General features: G+C 44.8%; 1 protein-coding gene across 1 annotated transcript in view; it reads right to left on the bottom strand.

The window, feature by feature from the left end:
* Myo5b (myosin VB) overlaps window positions 1-18,150 on the bottom strand; it is a 167,393-nt gene that overhangs the window by 54,502 nt on the left and 94,741 nt on the right. The window contains exons 17-19 of the mRNA XM_035438715.1: window positions 16,025-16,111; window positions 4,024-4,132; window positions 1,915-2,126 (exon numbers count right to left, since the gene is read on the bottom strand). Coding sequence (XP_035294606.1) covers window positions 1,915-2,126; window positions 4,024-4,132; window positions 16,025-16,111 — 408 coding nt within the window. The remainder of the gene's footprint in view (window positions 1-1,914; window positions 2,127-4,023; window positions 4,133-16,024; window positions 16,112-18,150) is intronic.

An 18,150-nucleotide genomic window follows, 5' to 3' on the forward strand; every position in this document is an offset into this window, starting at 1 on the left:
GTGCCTCCACAAGTTCAGAGATAATTCAAACACCCTGCATTCTTTGTGTGTAGTTCAGGACCTGAATTCAGGATCAGGGCAAGCGTTTGCTGAATGAAAAAGTCCTCAGGCCAGCAATGATCCCTCTTAGTTTTCTCATTTCCCCCAAATTTCCCACTATTTCACTTCCCTAGTCCACCCACCTTTAGAGCAGATACTTCCTACCCTTCTTGAGAACCTATCAAGTTCATTGCAAGGGCTCAGCCTCGATGCCCAATGCTGGGGAGGACCTAAGAGATCACTTGGCATAGCCCTGGGAAAGGAAGTGCTCTCCAGGGCCACTCAGCACCTATGTGCTGAGGTTCAGGGGTCCCCTAGTCTATCTCTCTGTCCTTTCTTCTCTAAAGGCCTAGTCCATTCCCTGGGTCACATGTTCCCTGCAGGTAGAATGCAGCATGCTGTTGCAGGATCATCACCAGGAAGCCCGAGTTGGTGCCCTCTCCAGTGAGGGCCAAGAAATGATGATGGAATTAGTGAGTAGGGACTGTGAGGAGCCACTCAGAGGTGATCTGACTGTCCTTTTATCTCCATAGCTTCTACACTGGAGCTTGTCTTAACAGTATAGAGGTGACAACAGCAAGAGCCACCTCTGGCTATGTGTGAGAACACATGACCAAAGCAAACACATGACCAAAGACATCACCTCCACCTTTACCACACACAAGAGGCCTAGACCGAACCTAGGGTTGGTGGGTCCATGATGTGGGATGTCCTGTATGCTGCATAAATGCATTGCTTTTATTGGTTGGTGAATAAAGCTGTTTCAGCCAATGGCAAAGAAAAATATAGCTAGGCAGGAAATCCAAACAAAGATGCAGAGAGAAGAAAGGCAGAGAGAGGGAGGTACCACGTAGCCACCAGGGAATTAAGATGTGAGGTAACAAGTCACGAGCCTCATGGGAAAATATAAACTAATAGAAATGGGTTAATTTATAAGTAGAGTTATCCAGTAAGAAGTCTGAGCCATTGGCCAAACAGTCGTGAAGGGTATCAAACCTCTGAGTGGTTATTTCATAAGTGGCTGTGAGGACCCGAGAGTGGGAAAGAAACCGGTTCAGGGGGACCAGGTGGAATGCATGAGAGCTTTCAACTACAGGCCTGTGTTTCCCTTTCTCCAGTGTAGATGGTGAAGCAGGCACCTGAGAAACTGGCTCTGAAACACTAGATTCCATGGCAATTTCCACCATTTCTCCAAGGCAAAAAGGAGCAAGCAAGCACTGCTTCGAGGCAGGCTGGGCCTTAATCAGACAACCCATGTAAAGGCCTAGGAGGAGGTAACATCTCACATCTCACTGTGAGCTCTGGCTCTTACACCTGCCTCAGTGGAGATGGCCTCTGCCATCCTATTATTCATTAGCCCAGGGCCACTCTTTAGGAAGAGAATGTTGACAGTAGTTCCCCCTGCATGGTAGTGCATAGGGAAGAGAATCTGGTTGGTGACCTGGTAGCTGCTGTGGCTGGATGAGGCATGTCTTCTCTACACTGTCTCAGTGCAGGAGCAATTCACAGAAGGGCTTCCCCAGACCTTCCAGCTCCATACAACATCCCAGGGGAATGAAGTTACAATGCAAATTAACTGGATTCATCTCTCTTACTAAAAGACACTGGTTTTACTTTGGGGTTCAGGCAAAGGAGAAATGGTTGATTTTCAAGCAAATCAGATGGTACTAGGTTAATATTGGTGGGCTGGGGATACATTGGGTATCAGGAGACACATGACTAGATCTGATCCCTGAAGCAAGGGCATCACAGGGATGCACACAGGAACCAGGAGCAATTAAAGAAGCAGATTGGGCCCAAGAGGAAGCACTGCAATTCCAGACAAAGAGGCCCTCGCCTTTGTCCTGACTCCAGGTGCACCCCCGAATGGCTTACCTGCGGGCCAGGTGTCCTCTGTAGAACCTCTGCAGGGTTAAAGTAGCTGCCTTCAGTCTCCGATACTTCACCTTCTGCAGCCAGCCTCTGACAGTCTTCTGGATCATGACAGTGGCCTCCCGGAACTTGTCTGCCCGAAGCTTCTCCAGGTAAGCTACCTGGCCCGCCCGGAAGAAGATCTTGGTGCGGCCAAACTGGAACTTGTCTGGATCCTTTACAAGGTTGGGAGGGAGACTGGCTAGTTAGTGAATTCTGCAAAACACACTAGCCTTTCCTGCCAAGGCTTACCTACTTGCCAGATTGCGTGTGTACCCCCTGCCCCAGTAGACACACCTAGATTCTCAGTATTCATTAAACAGACTTGAATCTTCAAGGTAAGACAGACATGGATCCAGGATGTGGCCATTGAAAAGATACCTGCCCTCAAAAATCCAACATCATGGGGAGGGCAGATGGGAAAGTAAACAGAAGAGACTTTTTTTTTTTTTTTTGAGACAGGGTTTCTCTGTGTAGCTTTGGAGCCTATCCTGGTGCTCGTTCTGGAGACCAGGGTGGCCTCAAATTCACAGAGATCCGCCTGCCTCTGCCTCCCGAGTGCTGGGATTAAAGGCGTGTGCCACCAAGACCAGAAGAGTAGGGATTAGCAAGAAACAAAACAGGCAATGTTCAAAAGGGATGGTCCAGGCCAGTGGTTCTCAACCTTCCTGATGCTGTAACCCTCTAATAAGTTACTCATGTTGTGGTGATCACCAACCATAAAATTATTTTCACTACTAATTCATAACTGTAACTTTGCTATTGTTATGGGTTATATTGTAAATATCTGATATGCAGAATATTTGATATGTGACTCCCCCCAAAAAGGATTTAGGCTCCACAGTTTGAGAACCACTGATCTAGGCAGTTTTGTCTGTGGAGGTGAGCAAAGATCTGTGTGAGCCAAAGCAGGCAGCCATGGAAGGCAACCTGTGGCTCAGCCAAAGTCCTACTTAGTGGAAATGTTGTATCTGGAAGACATGGCCCAAGGAATGAGGGAAATGAGGAAGAAATGTAATGTCTTCCGGGGAAGTCTTGAAGCACAAGTAGTGGTATATCTCCTGGACAGACAACTGTGCACAGTGGCCCTAACCAGTCACCCCAGATCAGTAGGAACTGTGCATTTGAATGTCTGTGAAATCCTAAACAATTTACAGTCACTTCTTATACTTCTGTTTCCTCATCTGTGGATGGAAAGTTCTACTAATAACCTTGGAGGAATCCAGGTAAGGGTGAACTATGACTCAGGACAAAGTGGAAGGCAGTCACATGGTCATGGAATCTACTCACAGGCTTGGGGTATACACCAGGAGACCAGCCCTGGCAAGAAGAAGGGACGTGTTATATATTAACTGAACTCAGCTGACCTTGAACACATTTTTCTAACTGATGAAAAATGAGATGTCAAAACATGTACAGTGGTGATGGATGGACCACAGCAACACCATCAACCAGAGTCCATCAACCAAGCACAAGCTACAGTTAACCACACCACCACCCTCTCAGCACTGTCTTAGCTATCTAGCTTGCAAAAACATGTTTAATATAATTATCACGTTCTGAAAGATGCTTTCTATAGTTTAGCACCTTATGGAGACAGATTATTATACTTTGTTATAACCCTGGAACTCTCTAGAACTATTGAAATATTTAAGGATTTGACCCTCGAGGCTCCGCTCTTATAAGTTTTCAGCCTCAATGTGATATTTTTGGGTTGTTTCATTTAAAACAAGTTTTCAAAGGCCTGATAATCTGTTGTTTTATTTATAACAAGCTGATGCTAGCTACAGATCAGACATCCACTGGGTACAATGGCCCTGAGAAGCCAGAGATGCTGAGATAGCAACAGTAGCAGCGGCTGCCACCATCAGGGGTTGCCTCCACACACACCCTAGTGACCTGTGCTCTCTCTGTGTGTGAGGTACAGGAAGGCAGAGCGCTCTAGGTAGGGGAGGGGACTCCCATTTCCCAGCCACTGTTGCAGGAAATGGCTTGATATCTTAAGTAGGTTTTCAGGATAAAGATAAAGCTGTAGGTAGGCGTTTGGTCCATGCCTTCCTCTAGCTGTATCACCTTGATGAGGCTCTCTAGGACAGATTTGCAGATACTCTTCTTGTCAGTGTTGGCAAGCTCTCTCTTCATCAACACGCGATACCGAATGAAGAAGTCATGGTAGGTCCACCTGGAGGCAAAAAGATGGTGAATCAGAAGGTGACCTCAGATGCTATCTCATGGAGTTGTGGCTGTTGTATAAGTTATTGTAGTAGCTTCAGACCAGTCCCAGTGGAGCTTTGTCCTTTCCATACCCTACTAGAAACTCCAGTGTATCAGGATTCCGAAGTTGGGTTGGGGAAATTGTGTGTTTGGAGGTACCTCTCATGGAGCCAGGGCCTCCGTCTGTTCACACCTATCTATTCTCTCATCTGTTGCCACCACTGAAGAATTTGGGCACCTTATGTAGACACAGCTTTGTCTATGTAGTTTGTTTTTCACCTTTGAGAACTCATACTGATCTTTGTAAACACATTTCTAAATGCAGGAAGTGTTTGAGAATGAACATGTCCCCATCACCATCTCTTATATCACTACTCTTAATTTGGAAGAGAAGAATAGGTCATCCTAGACATTTTTCCACTCCAGACTCCTTTTCACCTGATAAATTTTTACTGATCCCAAGGACATTGGTGTGTAAAATAGGTATACAAACCAAACATGTACTGAGAACAAATCAAAGAAATATGATGTGCCCATGGTTACAGTAGTGGCAGGAAAGTTAATGGGGCTAAATAACTACTTTCTGATTGGGTTTAAGGACTGGTCTACTAAAGGAAACACATGCTCAGTACTGGAATCTGGCCAAAATGTAAGGTTAGGGAGCTCATGGACTCCAGAGTGAACCCACTATTGTTAGTCTGTTAAATGGACATAGTATTATGCTGTTAAATGGACATAGTATCAGGCTGTCCTGTAACTCCCACATCCAGTTACAGGGTTGTTACCAATGGCTTAAGAAGCTATAGTATTGGCTTCTATTTTTATTATTTTCCTCTGAATTGGGAGTAATTTTGGCTTCCCCCACCCCAAATAACTGAAGAGACCCCTAATCCACTGCCCACACAAGGCAGAGTTCTTGGCTATGTTTTGGCAGTTGTTAGAGCCTTCACATTACCCCTGGTATCTGAGACTGGCTGCACACAAACAGATGCAGTTTCCTAAACAGGATTGCTCTTCCTCAGGAAAGCTGTCTGGGTTTACACTCACCACTACTCCAATCCTCCTGATTCAGAAATGCTCATGACCTCCTCAAGCAATGGCAGAGTCAACATGAGCCCCCATTTAATATGGCTTGGAGTTACACCTCAATTGATCAGGAGGTCAGTACAGACTATCCCCATCTTTCTAAGTCCTTGACCATTGCAGAGTGAGGCCAGCTTGTCCCTTCAGAGACGTCAGGGAGGAATGCACAATGGTCAGTCTGGACAGGCTGTTGGTAGTTTGTTCAGATATTATTAGGTACTTCACTGAGGTGAGTCACGGGCTATTTCCTGTCACTGGAGACCTCGCCTAGAGACCGTCTAGCTACTTTAGACCAACCTGTTCAAGTGTCAGTGGAGAGTGAACAGATTGTGTCCCTTTCCCAGGGACTCTCTTGCCTCTGCCGAAGGTCCTTCAGAAGCTTCAGAGAAAGGGGTGCTATGGTGTTCCAGGAACCCTTAAGGTGCGTAGACATATTATACTCAAGGTGCCCCAGTCCCTCTGCTTCAATAGTTTCCAAGGGGAGGGAAACAGACTGATGTAAGTGGAAATAACAAAAGGACATTTCTACTTATCTGTATTTCTCCCTCTATGACACACTTGGTTAAAGATGGTTCTTCTCCTTTTTGAGAAAGGATTTTATGTACCCCAGGCTGACCTCCACATCATCACAAAGCTGAGGTTGACCTGGAGCTCTGGATCTTCTTTGCCTCCCACTCCCAAATGCTGGATTACAGTTGTGCATCACACCCGTAGTCTGCTCCTTTTTAACAAGCAAAAGCTTTTGGGACATCATATGCTATAAATTTATCCTTTTGTGACTTTTTTATATGTATGGTATTTTGTCCACATGTATGTCTGTGCATCACATGTGTGTCTGGTGCCTGCAGAGGCCAGAAGAGGGCATTGGATCTTCTTGGGACTATAGTAATAAATGGTTGTAGGATGCCATGGGATGGTGAAAATCAATCCTGGGTCCTTTGGAAGAACAGCCAGTGCTCTTAGCCACTAAGCCATAGCTCTAACCCAAATTTATCTTATACAGTCAAAATATTTTTTAGTGTATTTGTGAAGTTGTGTAACTATCCCAAGCATTCAATTCCAGAACATTTCACAACCCCCAAATGAATTCTCATATCCCTGAGCAGTTTTGCCAGCCCCTGGCAATAGCTAGTCTACTTTGTCTTATACTTCTTGGTTTTAAGATGGCATTCAGAGAGCACTAGAGCCCCGAGAACTCTACCTCAGGAACAGGAAAGTGGTCCCCTTGACCTTTACTCACTGAGCAGGAATTTTTCCACTCTCCAGTGGTGGACTACTTGCCATCTTTAACAGCTACACCTTACAAAAATGGTAAGCTTGTTTTCCCAGCTAAATGCAAATCAGATGTGCATTTTGTTTAGTAGTTAACTCTGTTGATGCTTTCCTAGGCTCTTTCTGCCCTGACTCTGATACTTCTAACTAGAGAAAGAGGGCCTTGGCTAAGAACCCAGTGGAATTGTGCCTGTGAGAGCTTCCTGGAGTCTAGGCCTCCTTGCCACCCTTCTTCCTCCAACTCCCCACTATCAATATACACATCTCAGAATGTAATGGTTTGGTGTGGGCTTTCCCCTTAAGCTGCTGGGCACTTTCTCCTGACTGTCTCTCCTGACTCTTGAAGGGCACTTCTCCTATTCTGCATCATGGTTATTTGTGTGCTTACTATTTGACTCTGTGAGTTTGCAATTTTGCTGCAAAATAATTAAGACAGCATTTAGTTGAGCTAAAATCCTTAGATGTTTCTAATTCAAGGAAATTATGAGGGTGGGGGAAATGTGACTACAAAGATGTCAAAACCAGTTTGTAATGAGCTCAGAGCACAGGAACATGGAATCATGGCTCTGACCTTGGCCATCACTGTGACTCAGGTAAAGACCAGACTGCATGACATCTCCTCTGCTTACAGAACAGAGTCACCCATCTCACCAAAGTACCTGAGCCTTCATAGCCAATGAATCATCATAGGAGTTCTGGGAAAGCTATCCAGTATGCTCCTTCCTGCTTAAGGCACCCAGTCCTTTTTATTTGCAAACACATTTTGAAACACATGAGGAGAGGGTGGTGCAGTGAAGTGGAAAAGAGGGATGCTGAGAAGACAACCCCTGGCCTTGGGAAGGAACCCAGTCCCCCAGAAGGTAGACTAAGGGATGTGCATCTGCTGTGAGGCCTTGGCATCATAAAGCCTATAGAAACATCATTTACCACAGAGCCCAGGATCAAACATTGGTTCCCCCTTTCATGGACCTGCATGTGCCTAGTGAGTAAACCTTATCAGCAAAGTCTCTCTGCCTGTAGTGTGGCATCTTTATAACCAGTTGCTTATTATAGTTGAATAGTATTTTATTGGCCATTCAAATGGCTGGACCCTCCAGGTTTTAAACCTTTTCTACCAGTGCCTCTTAAAGAGGGTGCTAAGGGATTAGAGTATGAGAATCCCATACAACACAGGTGATAGTCCAACTGAAATGTTGGACTATCACCACTCCCTCATTGAGTCATGGAACAACAGAAAGCTCTCAATATCTGCAAAAACATTTGCTATAGAATATATGTTAGTTTTTGGTTTAGAAGGCTTTAACAAGCAGCCACTGCTGTCCTCTAATCATGTGGACTCTTCCTAGTCAGGTGACCATGATATATCTTCTCTCATTCAGTATAGCACTGTGCCTCACTGGCTGCAAAACATTCATTCTCGAGGATGGCATGAAATGTAACTCTACCTCATGTTAGTAGCAGAAGCAAAACACTGAGAGACTAGGACTTGCTCTTGACAATGCTCTATGGTACCTCAGCCACTTTGGAGGTAGGCTCCCTTGCTTCCTTAACCCTGACTTTCTCCAATGCATATTCTGGGTGCTCAGCTGTGCATTCTTGTCTTCAATATCATGCTTCCCTTCCATAAATGACTTCCTTCATCTGTACTCTGGCCTGGCTAAACAGTCATAATTGGGTGTATGTGACAATCCAAGGGCTGTGACTGTTTCCAGACTAGGCAAACATTCATCAGAGTCTTCAGTCTGGAGAAAGGCCTTCTTAGAAATGAGCTCCTTGGGTTTGAGACAGCAAGGGAAAAGGCAGCTGCTGTGAATGTCACAGAAAGCAGAGCTGCTTGGAGGCTGTTTTGATTGACCACGTTCCCATCTGGAGCCTCACACAGTATTTAACCATGACCATGTGAGGCCATTCTGCAGAAGATGTCTGCCTACAAGGTCATCTGTGAAGTGGGGTGGATGGAGTCATCAGTGGGCTGGAGCATACAGAAGACATAGGCTGGCCACAGATGCACAACTCTGAGTTGCTCCTACATTGAATGAGGATATTGGCTTGATTTCCTCCCGAGAAAGACCTTGGTATGATGCTCTAAGCCAATTTCTATGATGCCAGATCACAAATAAGTTCCCAGAAGATGTCATGGTCAATAGCCTCTAGGACCCTTTAGAAAATTGTGAAGAATCCTTCAGGATAGGATTAGTATTAATTAGTAACCTATACTTTCAGCTACTACAAGGACAAACACATCCTTAACTATTTCCATCTGGGAGGACTTGATTCAATAACAGTTTTCCTGGGATTTGTTTTCTCATTCATAAAATGTAAGTGATACTACCCATCTTGCCAACCTCAAGAGTTAATGCAATTGTTTCATAAAGTGGTGCTGGGACAACAGCATATCCAAAACAAACAATGAAGTTGGATCTCTTATCTCACACTGTATGTATGTTAATTCAAAATGGATTACTGAAAGCTGTGAAACACTTGGAAGAAACAGTACAAACCTTGTCCTTGGATTGGACAATGATTTCTTAGATATGATATCTAAAGCACAAATAACCAAAGAATAAAAGCAGATAAATTTAACTTCATTAAAACTGAAAAAGTCATTGCATTTAAAAGAATGCTATCAAGATAATAAGAAGACTAATCATAGAATTGGAGACAATATTTGCATGTGATTGATAATGGTCTCATATAAAAAAATAAAACTCATTACTCAACAACAAATAACCCAATTTAAAAATGTGCAAATGATTCAAACATCCATTTCTCTAGAGAATTTATACAAATGACCCAAAACATGTGAAAAGAGACAACATCGTGAGCCATTGGGGAAACACAAATCAAAAATTACAGTGAGATACCACTTTACATGCTGTAGATGGCTATAACAGAAAAGACACAAATATATTTTGATGGCTGTGTGTGATTATGGGGCTCTCTGTCTGCTGCTGGTGATTGTAAAAATTTAGCTGCTGTGGAGACAGTATGGCAGGTCCTCAAAGGGGTAAATGTTTATCATAAGACCCAGTAATTCTACTGACAGCTATATCATGAATAAAAATGAAAATATATGTCTGCACAGAATCATGCACATGGCTTGGCATGGGGCACACAGCTGTAATCCCAGAACTTGGGAGACAGAGACTTGAGGACTGCAAGTTCATGGCCAACCTGGGCTCCACAGTACAGTCCTGTCTGAAAACAAAACCAAAAAAGCGTGTATAGACATGTTCATAGCAGCATTCTGAAAAGTAAAATCCTAAATGTCTATTAGCTGATGGAGTGAATAAAATTTGGCAAATCCAAATATGGAACCAGCAAATGCTCAGGGCTTAGTCTCAGAATCTGACCTCACAGGTCTGAAGAGGAGTTCTGGCTTCTTGGTTTGTAAGTGAATCCTCCTGGCTGTGATGTAGTGGCCAGAGTATGAGCTACTGCAGTGATTCTCAACCTGTAGGTCATCAACCCTTTGGGGGTTGCATATCATTTATCCTGCATATCGATACTTACATTGTGATTCATAACAGTAAAATTACAGTTATGAAGTAGCAACAAAATAATTTTATGGTTGGGGTTCACCACAGCATGAGGAACTGTTGTTGCACTAGGGTTGTAGCATTAGGAAGGCTGAGAACCACTAAACTACTGGGTCAGACCCCAGTCTATAGAAGGACAGACAAAGCTCCTACAGCAGAGATAAGAAACAGCATCATTCTGGGCTAAGCTCTGCCATATACATTCTCGGTAGAAGTTTAAGAGCAAAGACAGCAGCTGTATGATTCACATATGGTAAGTTAGGAGATGAGTAGGTGGTTCCCAAGACCTCCATCTATCTATAATTTTAAACCAGTTTTTCCACCTGGGTTGGAAAAGGTAAAGTTGGGAAAGCTGGAAGTCTTTTCAGCAAGCACTGCTCATGGTAGCACATTCCTATAGGCTCAGCGCTTGAGAGGCTGAGGCAGGAGGATTGATACCAGTTTGAGGCCAGCTTAGGCTCTACATGAGTCCAAGGCTAGTCTGGGCTGCAAAGTGAGACCCTGTCTCAAGATGAAAAACCAATGATGGACTTCCAAGAATAGGATGAGAACTGAGTGCATGCGGTTTTGTCTTGGCTCTTTTTTTTTTATATACAAATGTTGTATGTCTGAGGAGTCCTCCCACATCTGTTTTTGGCTGAGTAGTGTTTGCCTCACAGTTCTTTTCAGTTATAAAGCCACAAGAGAGCCTAGAGATAGTTAACTGCACAGACACGAGAACAAGGGGGCATCAGGGAGCTGCTGTCCTACCTAGACAGTCCATCCATCACCTTTCTTTACGTTCTTTACAGCGAGCACATTTCTTAGCTACTGCACAGCGTTTCGGATTGAATGATACATTTTCATTATAAGTCAGCTTCCTAGAGAGCTGTAATTCTCAGGGAGGATAGAAGTAGACAAGTACCTTGAAGCCTGTGTGAGAGTGGGAGGCTCAGAACACTACTGCTGGCTAACCGTGCCATACTTGCTCTCACTGATTAAGTTCGGGAAATTTAGGGGTGCTAGTTAAGTCTTTATTTTCAAATAGGGGAAAGAATTCCATTCACATCATTACTTGGGCTGGGTGGAAGAATTATCTGAAAGGCTCAAGCCCTTGAGAAGAATTCCAGAGAAGAGTTGTCACAGTTCTCTGTAATCCTGGACAGTTTTTTTTCTTTTTCTTTTTCTTTTTTTTTTTCTTTTTGTGAGTCAAATAAGAGAAACACTGGAGGATGTTACAAGCTGGAATTTCTCCAATCATAGGAGTTCACTCATGGAGGCTTGGGAAACACTCTGCAGTTACTTGACAAGCAAATGCAAGGGAAATCACTCCCCGGTGAGCTCTGAGCAGCTGGGGAGGTGAATCATTTTTTGCAGGGGAATCCCAACCTGCTCAAATCCTTCTGGTCCCATGAAGGTCTCCCTAAGTCAGGTCAATATATTTGGCTGCTCACAACGGCATACTGGATGCTGGAGCTTGGTGAGGACAGGGGGATGGAAGGGGATTAGGAACCACATGCTATAGAATGGGTGATGCAACTCCACTTCAACACCAGCCGAAGTGCTGCTTTCTGTAATGTATCATTTCCAATGGTAGCTTGGGAAGGGAAATCACTCTTGGACCCTTTAGCAAAATGTGTTAAGGCAGCAAATGCAAGAAGGACACGGGAAGCATGTGTTGGATCTAAGCCCATGCATTTAAACCATAGCTTTCTGTAGTGCCAGAAACACATCCTTTATGCCCTGAACATTCTACAATACTTGCAATTACAAAAAGAAAAAGTACAGAGACACTTGTAATTACCTGCTGGAAAGAGCTCTGGAATAAATAGGGCACAGGAAAAGATATCTAATAGGTGAACTCTAAGAGGCCAGCAAGTTGTGGAATGCCAGCCCTGCTGGTGGCAGTTCTACCTGCAGCCAGGTAGGCTGAACAGTCAATGCCACTTCAATGTGGAGCTAAAGCCTCAGCGGGCATGGGTCCTCTTTGCTGCCTGGGTGAGACATTGGGCAGACCCACAGTATAAGCTTGTTATGACTCACAGACTAGCAGTTGCAAGAGGGCACAAAGTTGGCAGACAAGTACTCTAACTTGCCTGCCATCAATAGAGTGACAGCTCCTGCTGTCTTCCCATCAATCCGAATCTTTGCTCTTTAAGGCCCAGCTTAACTCACTCTTCTGAGAGGCCACAGCTTTTTCATACCTGCACTATATCCTTGCACCTGCATGTGCATTGCTCCCTAAATGGCTTCAAGCTTGAGTCTTCTAGCTTTGAGCTCCTGGTGGGTAGGGGTGTCCACACAGGTCTCGATGATTCTCAGAGAGGTATGGAGAGAGACTGGGAGAAGAGGAGCCTATGAAGGCAAAAGGCTGTTCTCACTCTACACGAAGCTCTCGTGAGATCAAAGAAATAAATCGCCCCCTCTTCCACCTTGAAAACAGACTGTATCGGGCTGCAGCAGCACACCCTGGAGGAATGCAGTGGCACACTCCATCACTATGTTTTCACATGGCAAGGCTGTGTGAAATCTCAGCCAGTGGATCAGAAGTGGCAGGTGGATACAGAGCCCTGGCTGTGAGGGCATACAGTTAACTGTGTTAAGCACATCCATCCTCCTCCTGATGTCCAAGGAGACACTTTTGGAGTGACATCTTCTGAAAGTACTTGTCCTACCATGAAATAATTCACTTAGAAAATTCCTGGTGAAATAGGCTGCTCTGTACACTGAGATAGGTCTTCTCCCATTGGCCCTTTCTGTGCTAGACTATCTCACTGTCATATGCTATCCCTGTGCCTTCATAGCTTGACACAATCCTATTGTACACACTTCACAAGTGATCCATAGAGATGACTATCTCAGGCTTGTCCTCTCATCCAGGCCATGCTGAGTACCCACCTGTCTGAGCTTCTTATACAATACCACCAGTTTGCCTTGAGGTGTGTGTGTGTTTGTGTGAGCACACTTGTATGTGTGTGTGTGTGTGCTTGTGTGTGTACACACTATGTATGTTTGGTGCTGGGGATTGAACACAGGGCCTTATACATACAAAGAAAGCACATTACCACTGAGCAACACCACCAAACTTTTTATACAACTTGTAAACTAACTTTTTCAGTTTGCCTGGAGAGTTTAGGGGATTTCAGAATGTTGACTTGAGGTCACAAACTTATGGGGATTTCACAAAGAGAAAACCAGAAGTCTCTCTCATGCTCCCTCAGATACTTATGCCCACACACAGGCAGCTATGTGTTACAATAATCCTTTGTCTGAAGTGTAGCACTTGACTGACTTGAATAGTACTGTTAGGAAGTATCACAGTACAAGCAAAAGGGTGTTGGTTCTAGAACCAAGTCAATCGCTGGCTGGTGACTCAGCAGCCCACATCCTTCTGTGGGCCTCACTGGGAAACATGTTAGATTTCAGTATGTCTTTTCTATCCATAACAGAGATGTGGTCACGCCATACATCCTTTCTTCTACACACAGTCCTATGACAATTCCAACCCAATTTTTTTTTTAAAATCTGGCCACAGCCCATTCAATTGATTTGCTGACCATTAATGGGTCTCAAAACACAACTCTGAGAACCAGCAGGCTAGTAATAGCGGGACTAAAGATGCTCTCTTGTTAGATGATGTCTTGGGAGACTAGCCAATTCAAGAGCCAGGAGAGCAGCACTCATAAAGAAGCATCTTGGGAGCACATAGGTCCTCCTCCAGTTCTTCTGATGCATTAAACTGTAGGTTCTGAACCCAATGCCTATGGCAACAGAGGTGATGAGAATACATATGGCTTATGTAAGATCCGAGTTCTCTTCTACCAATCAAAAGGCAATGCCGGATACTGCAAGGACAGACAGGGAAAGCAGGTAGAGTCTATAACCATCTGTTCGGACCTTCAGATCAAAACAGGAGACAGGCCCCCAGGACACTACCTCCTGCTTCTCGAGGGAAGATGTGGTCGAACAGCTTTTCCCATGGCTCCAGCATTACCCTGAACAATTGCCTAAACCTTCTTGGCCTGGAAAAGCTCCTGGGTGCTGCAGATGAGTAACCATTCTCACACTTTGCAGTTCAGTGCAAACCCCTGATTCTACCTGCAATTTCCCCTCCAGGGCCGACATGTGGAAACTGTTTATGGTTAATCTGTTTATGGGCCATTAACCACAGTGTATGAAACTGGTCCCTCCACTGCCTGGAAAAGTGCCAGGTACAGGGAAGAGGTGGGAGGCCTGGGTTACCCCCATGATGGCTCCTCCCACCTCCAAAGAGAGGTATCTCAGAGCAGTGGATCCTCATGAGCAGCTTCCAGGGCTGCTGCTCCACTCTGCCCCATATCCTGGTTGATTGACAGCAGAAGGCATTTGGCTTCCACAACATCACTAGTGTGCATTGTGACTTTGGAAGAGCCAGTGTAGTAACCACCCACCTCTATCTCTGGGCAAGTGCCAAGAGGAGAGCCATGGTCTTGGTGTGGCTTTTCCAGGCTGTAGTGTAGTTCTGTGGTATATCCACAACCCAGGTCAGATCATGAGAGTCGTGTATTGTGTGTGTGTGTGTGTGTGTGTGTGTGTGTGTGTTTATATGAGTGTGTGCATGTGTGTGGATATACACATAAGGGTCACTGGGTGCCTCCTTAGATTGTTCTCCACCTTACTGCTTTTCTCATTTCACTTAGAGACTGATCTTTGAACCTGGTCCTCATCAAGCGGCTGGCCATTGAGCTCTAGAGATCTGCCTGTCTCTGATTCCCCATCCCTGGCCCCCCCAAAGCAATGGGGTTACTGACAATACTTCTGACTGGGTACCTGAACTCAGCTTATCATTCTTGAGTAACATCTCCCCAGTCTCCTTGCGAGTTATTCTTAACTCAAAGAAGTTGTATTTTCTGCAATAGATTTGATTTCACGTTGAGAGTTAGAGAGGTCCAACACTAGGTGAGAGACATAGGCAAATCATGATAACATACATATAAAGGCTCACTCTTATGCATCAAAGAGGACATTCTATCACATGGTAAATACAACACAGAACCTTAAAGATATAATGAAATAAGCCAATCACATAGTGGACAGATACCACATAATTTCACTTAGATGAAGCATCTAGAGTTGACCAAAAGAAAATTTGTAGACAGACTTAATGTCTTTTGGTCAAAGACAGAAGTAGACAGGGCAGCTGCATGGGCTGGAGGCAGGGATAGGAATGCTGTGCCACGGTGTGGTATGGTTTGCCCCATGAAGGTTCCTGTGTTAGAAGTTTGGTCCCAGAATGGCAATGTTGGGAAGTGGTGAAATAATGGGGCAAGCAGGGCTAAGGGGAATTATGAGAAAGTTGTTAGACCAATTGAGCTGGACCTTTAGGAGGGATTGTGGGACCCCAGCTACTCTCCCCCTTCTCATTGGATGATGTTCTTACAGTCCTACATAACCTTGGGTTTTCAGATTAAAACTGTGACCAACATGAGGCAGTTAACAAATGCAGTTTGCCTGTGTGGAGTGCTTTGTTCATTCAGGCATTTCATTACAGTAATGGGAGACAGACTAAAACAGTCAGCTGTCTTGAATGGTTCTAGTTTTGTAGGATTAAAGGGATTTTTGAGGTGGCTGGTAAGAATGGCTACATGTAATGCCACTGAGCTGTATATTTGAAATTGTGAAGACAGCAAGTATTATGTCACCATATCTTGTCACAATTCAGTCAGGGAAAAGATGAAGGTTAAGACTGAGAGTCCATTTTATAGCTCTAGCTAGCCCATCACCCGGACCATGCTACTCTGAAATGCTTCCCCAATGCCTGTTCCTGTTGACTCCCGTGTTTTCAAGCCAGGCTGAATTCTTTCTGTCAGCATCCTGTTTGGGTCTTCAGGATGTAGTGGCTTTTGTTGAGGGTCTGTCCCAGGCTGACGGCACACACCATGGCTCACTGGGGCACTACACTTGGCTGCTCTGCAGCAGTCTGAGGAAGGCATGGGTGGGGACATTACCTGGATGGGTAGCCGGCTGCGCTGATCCGAATGGTCTCCAGTACTCCGCAGGCTCTGAGCTGCTGCACAGCTCTCTTTGGGTCGAAGCTGCCAAGTAAGACACACCATGAAGATATGCTGGCAGGTGAGAGAACAAGAGAGAGGGAAAGCATGCCTCTCCAATAGCATATGACACCTGCTGCCACCAGCTGCAGATGGCCACACATGAGGCCGGGGTAAAGAACAGACTAAAGGATGAAGGAGCTATGTCAGCAGTCTTGAGATTGTGCACATCCTTTTTTTTTATTTTTATTTTCTGGTTTGGTTTTTGAAGACAGGGTTTCTCGGTAGTTTTGGAGCCTGTCCTGGAACTCACCCTGTAGACCACACTGGCCTCAAACTCACAGAGATCCATCTGTCTTTGCCTCCCATGGGCTGGGATTAAAAGCGTGCACTACCACCACCCAGCAATGGATTCATCTGTAGAGTTGATTCATGTAGGAAGCCGTTTTCCTGCATTATAATGGCGCCTAAAGACACCAAGATGTAAATTACTTCACAGGCGCTGGGTAATCTCCATTCCTTTGATCTCTGCCTATCCCGTGGCTCATTTTGGCCTGAGGAGCTAAAGCCATTCATAGGGTAACACGTCCCAGGTGGCTGGTCAGCCTTTATATAGGGATGGTTTTCTTGGTTTAATGTCTCTGCTCTGGGAAGCTTATGCTCTCCTCTCAAGATGCATTAAAGCTTGTCTGCAGAAGGATCCGAGTGTCCCGTGTATGATTTCTTGCTGGCGAGAAATACAGAACACGCGCGGGACATATGGTGCCGAAACCCGGGAACATATGAACATCTCCAGCACCGCGGAGACCCCTTGGCTACAAGGCGGATTCAGAACTGCAGGATGGTAAATTCGGAGAGGTATGATTTTTCTGGACTTTGGCTTGGGAATGTTGCTATTGTGGGAGGTTAATATAGAGGCTTCTATGCTTTTACTAGGAGCTATTTTGACTTTTCTCACTGTTGTAGCAATCTTAAAGAAGTCCAGAATTACATATCAGAAACCGAATGTAATGAGAGAAATTCGGAGAGGTATGATTTTTCTGGACTTTGGCTTGGGAATGTTGCTATTGTGGGAGGTTAATATAGAGGCTTCTATGCTTTTACTAGGAGCTATTTTAACTTTTCTCACTGTTGTAGCAATCTTAAAGAAGTCCAGAATTACATATCAGAAACCGAATATGGTAAGAGATGGGGCGCGCCTAACAATAAAATATAAGAAAAAAGGACCTCCCGGAATGTCTACTAACAAGGGAGTGTGTACAACAACAATAAATAAGAAAAAAGGACCTCCTGGAATGTCTACTGACAAGGGAGTGTGTAAAGCTTTAAATCTTGATAGCTCTGATGACTCTAAAAGCTCAAGAGATAAAGTTTTAAAAGGAACAGCTCAGCTGGATGAGGGAGAGACAGAGAAGGAGGGAGAGAGAATGGGGAATGGCCGGTCACACCCCGGTAAATTTAGGAGAGATGAGGACTCGAAACCTAGCCTCTGCCCTGCAACGAAACTGAAAGCCTTGGAGCTGAGCAGCTCAGACTCTGAGATTTTAGACTCTAACAAGGAAGCAGAGCTAGAGAAAGAAGAAGCAGCTCGATACCACCCCGATAGATATCGGCTGCCAAAAATGCCAGCGGGTGTACTTCTATCAACACATCCACTATTTGGTACCGACTCCTTCTTACCATCAGAGGAGCGGAGAAAATTGCAGATGGCTTTCCCAGTCTTTGATAGGGGAAAAGGCCATGCCTGCTATTCAACACTTCTTAAAGGCCTGGAATGCCTGGGGCTTTAAAGCCTCATTAACATTGACGCTCGGGCCAAGCGTCTCACCTCAAAACTAAAAGGCCAAAAGGAAATAGTAAAATGGAAAGATATCTTAACTGATCTTTGGAGAGGCCGGGATCCTATTCTCATAAGATCCAGGAGAGCGATATTGTGTTTTCTCACAGGATGAAGAAAATCCTCTGTGGATCCCAGAAAGACTCACCCGAAGAGCCCCTACAGACCTTCAAAAGTCGGAACTCCACCCTCTACCCCCGGGAATTGAGAGCCGCTATTGTTATCCAGATTAACTCCTGCCCTTGGC

Source organism: Cricetulus griseus, chromosome 2 (assembly GCF_003668045.3).
Source record: "Cricetulus griseus strain 17A/GY chromosome 2, alternate assembly CriGri-PICRH-1.0, whole genome shotgun sequence".
Taxonomy (NCBI): Eukaryota; Metazoa; Chordata; class Mammalia; order Rodentia; family Cricetidae; genus Cricetulus; species Cricetulus griseus.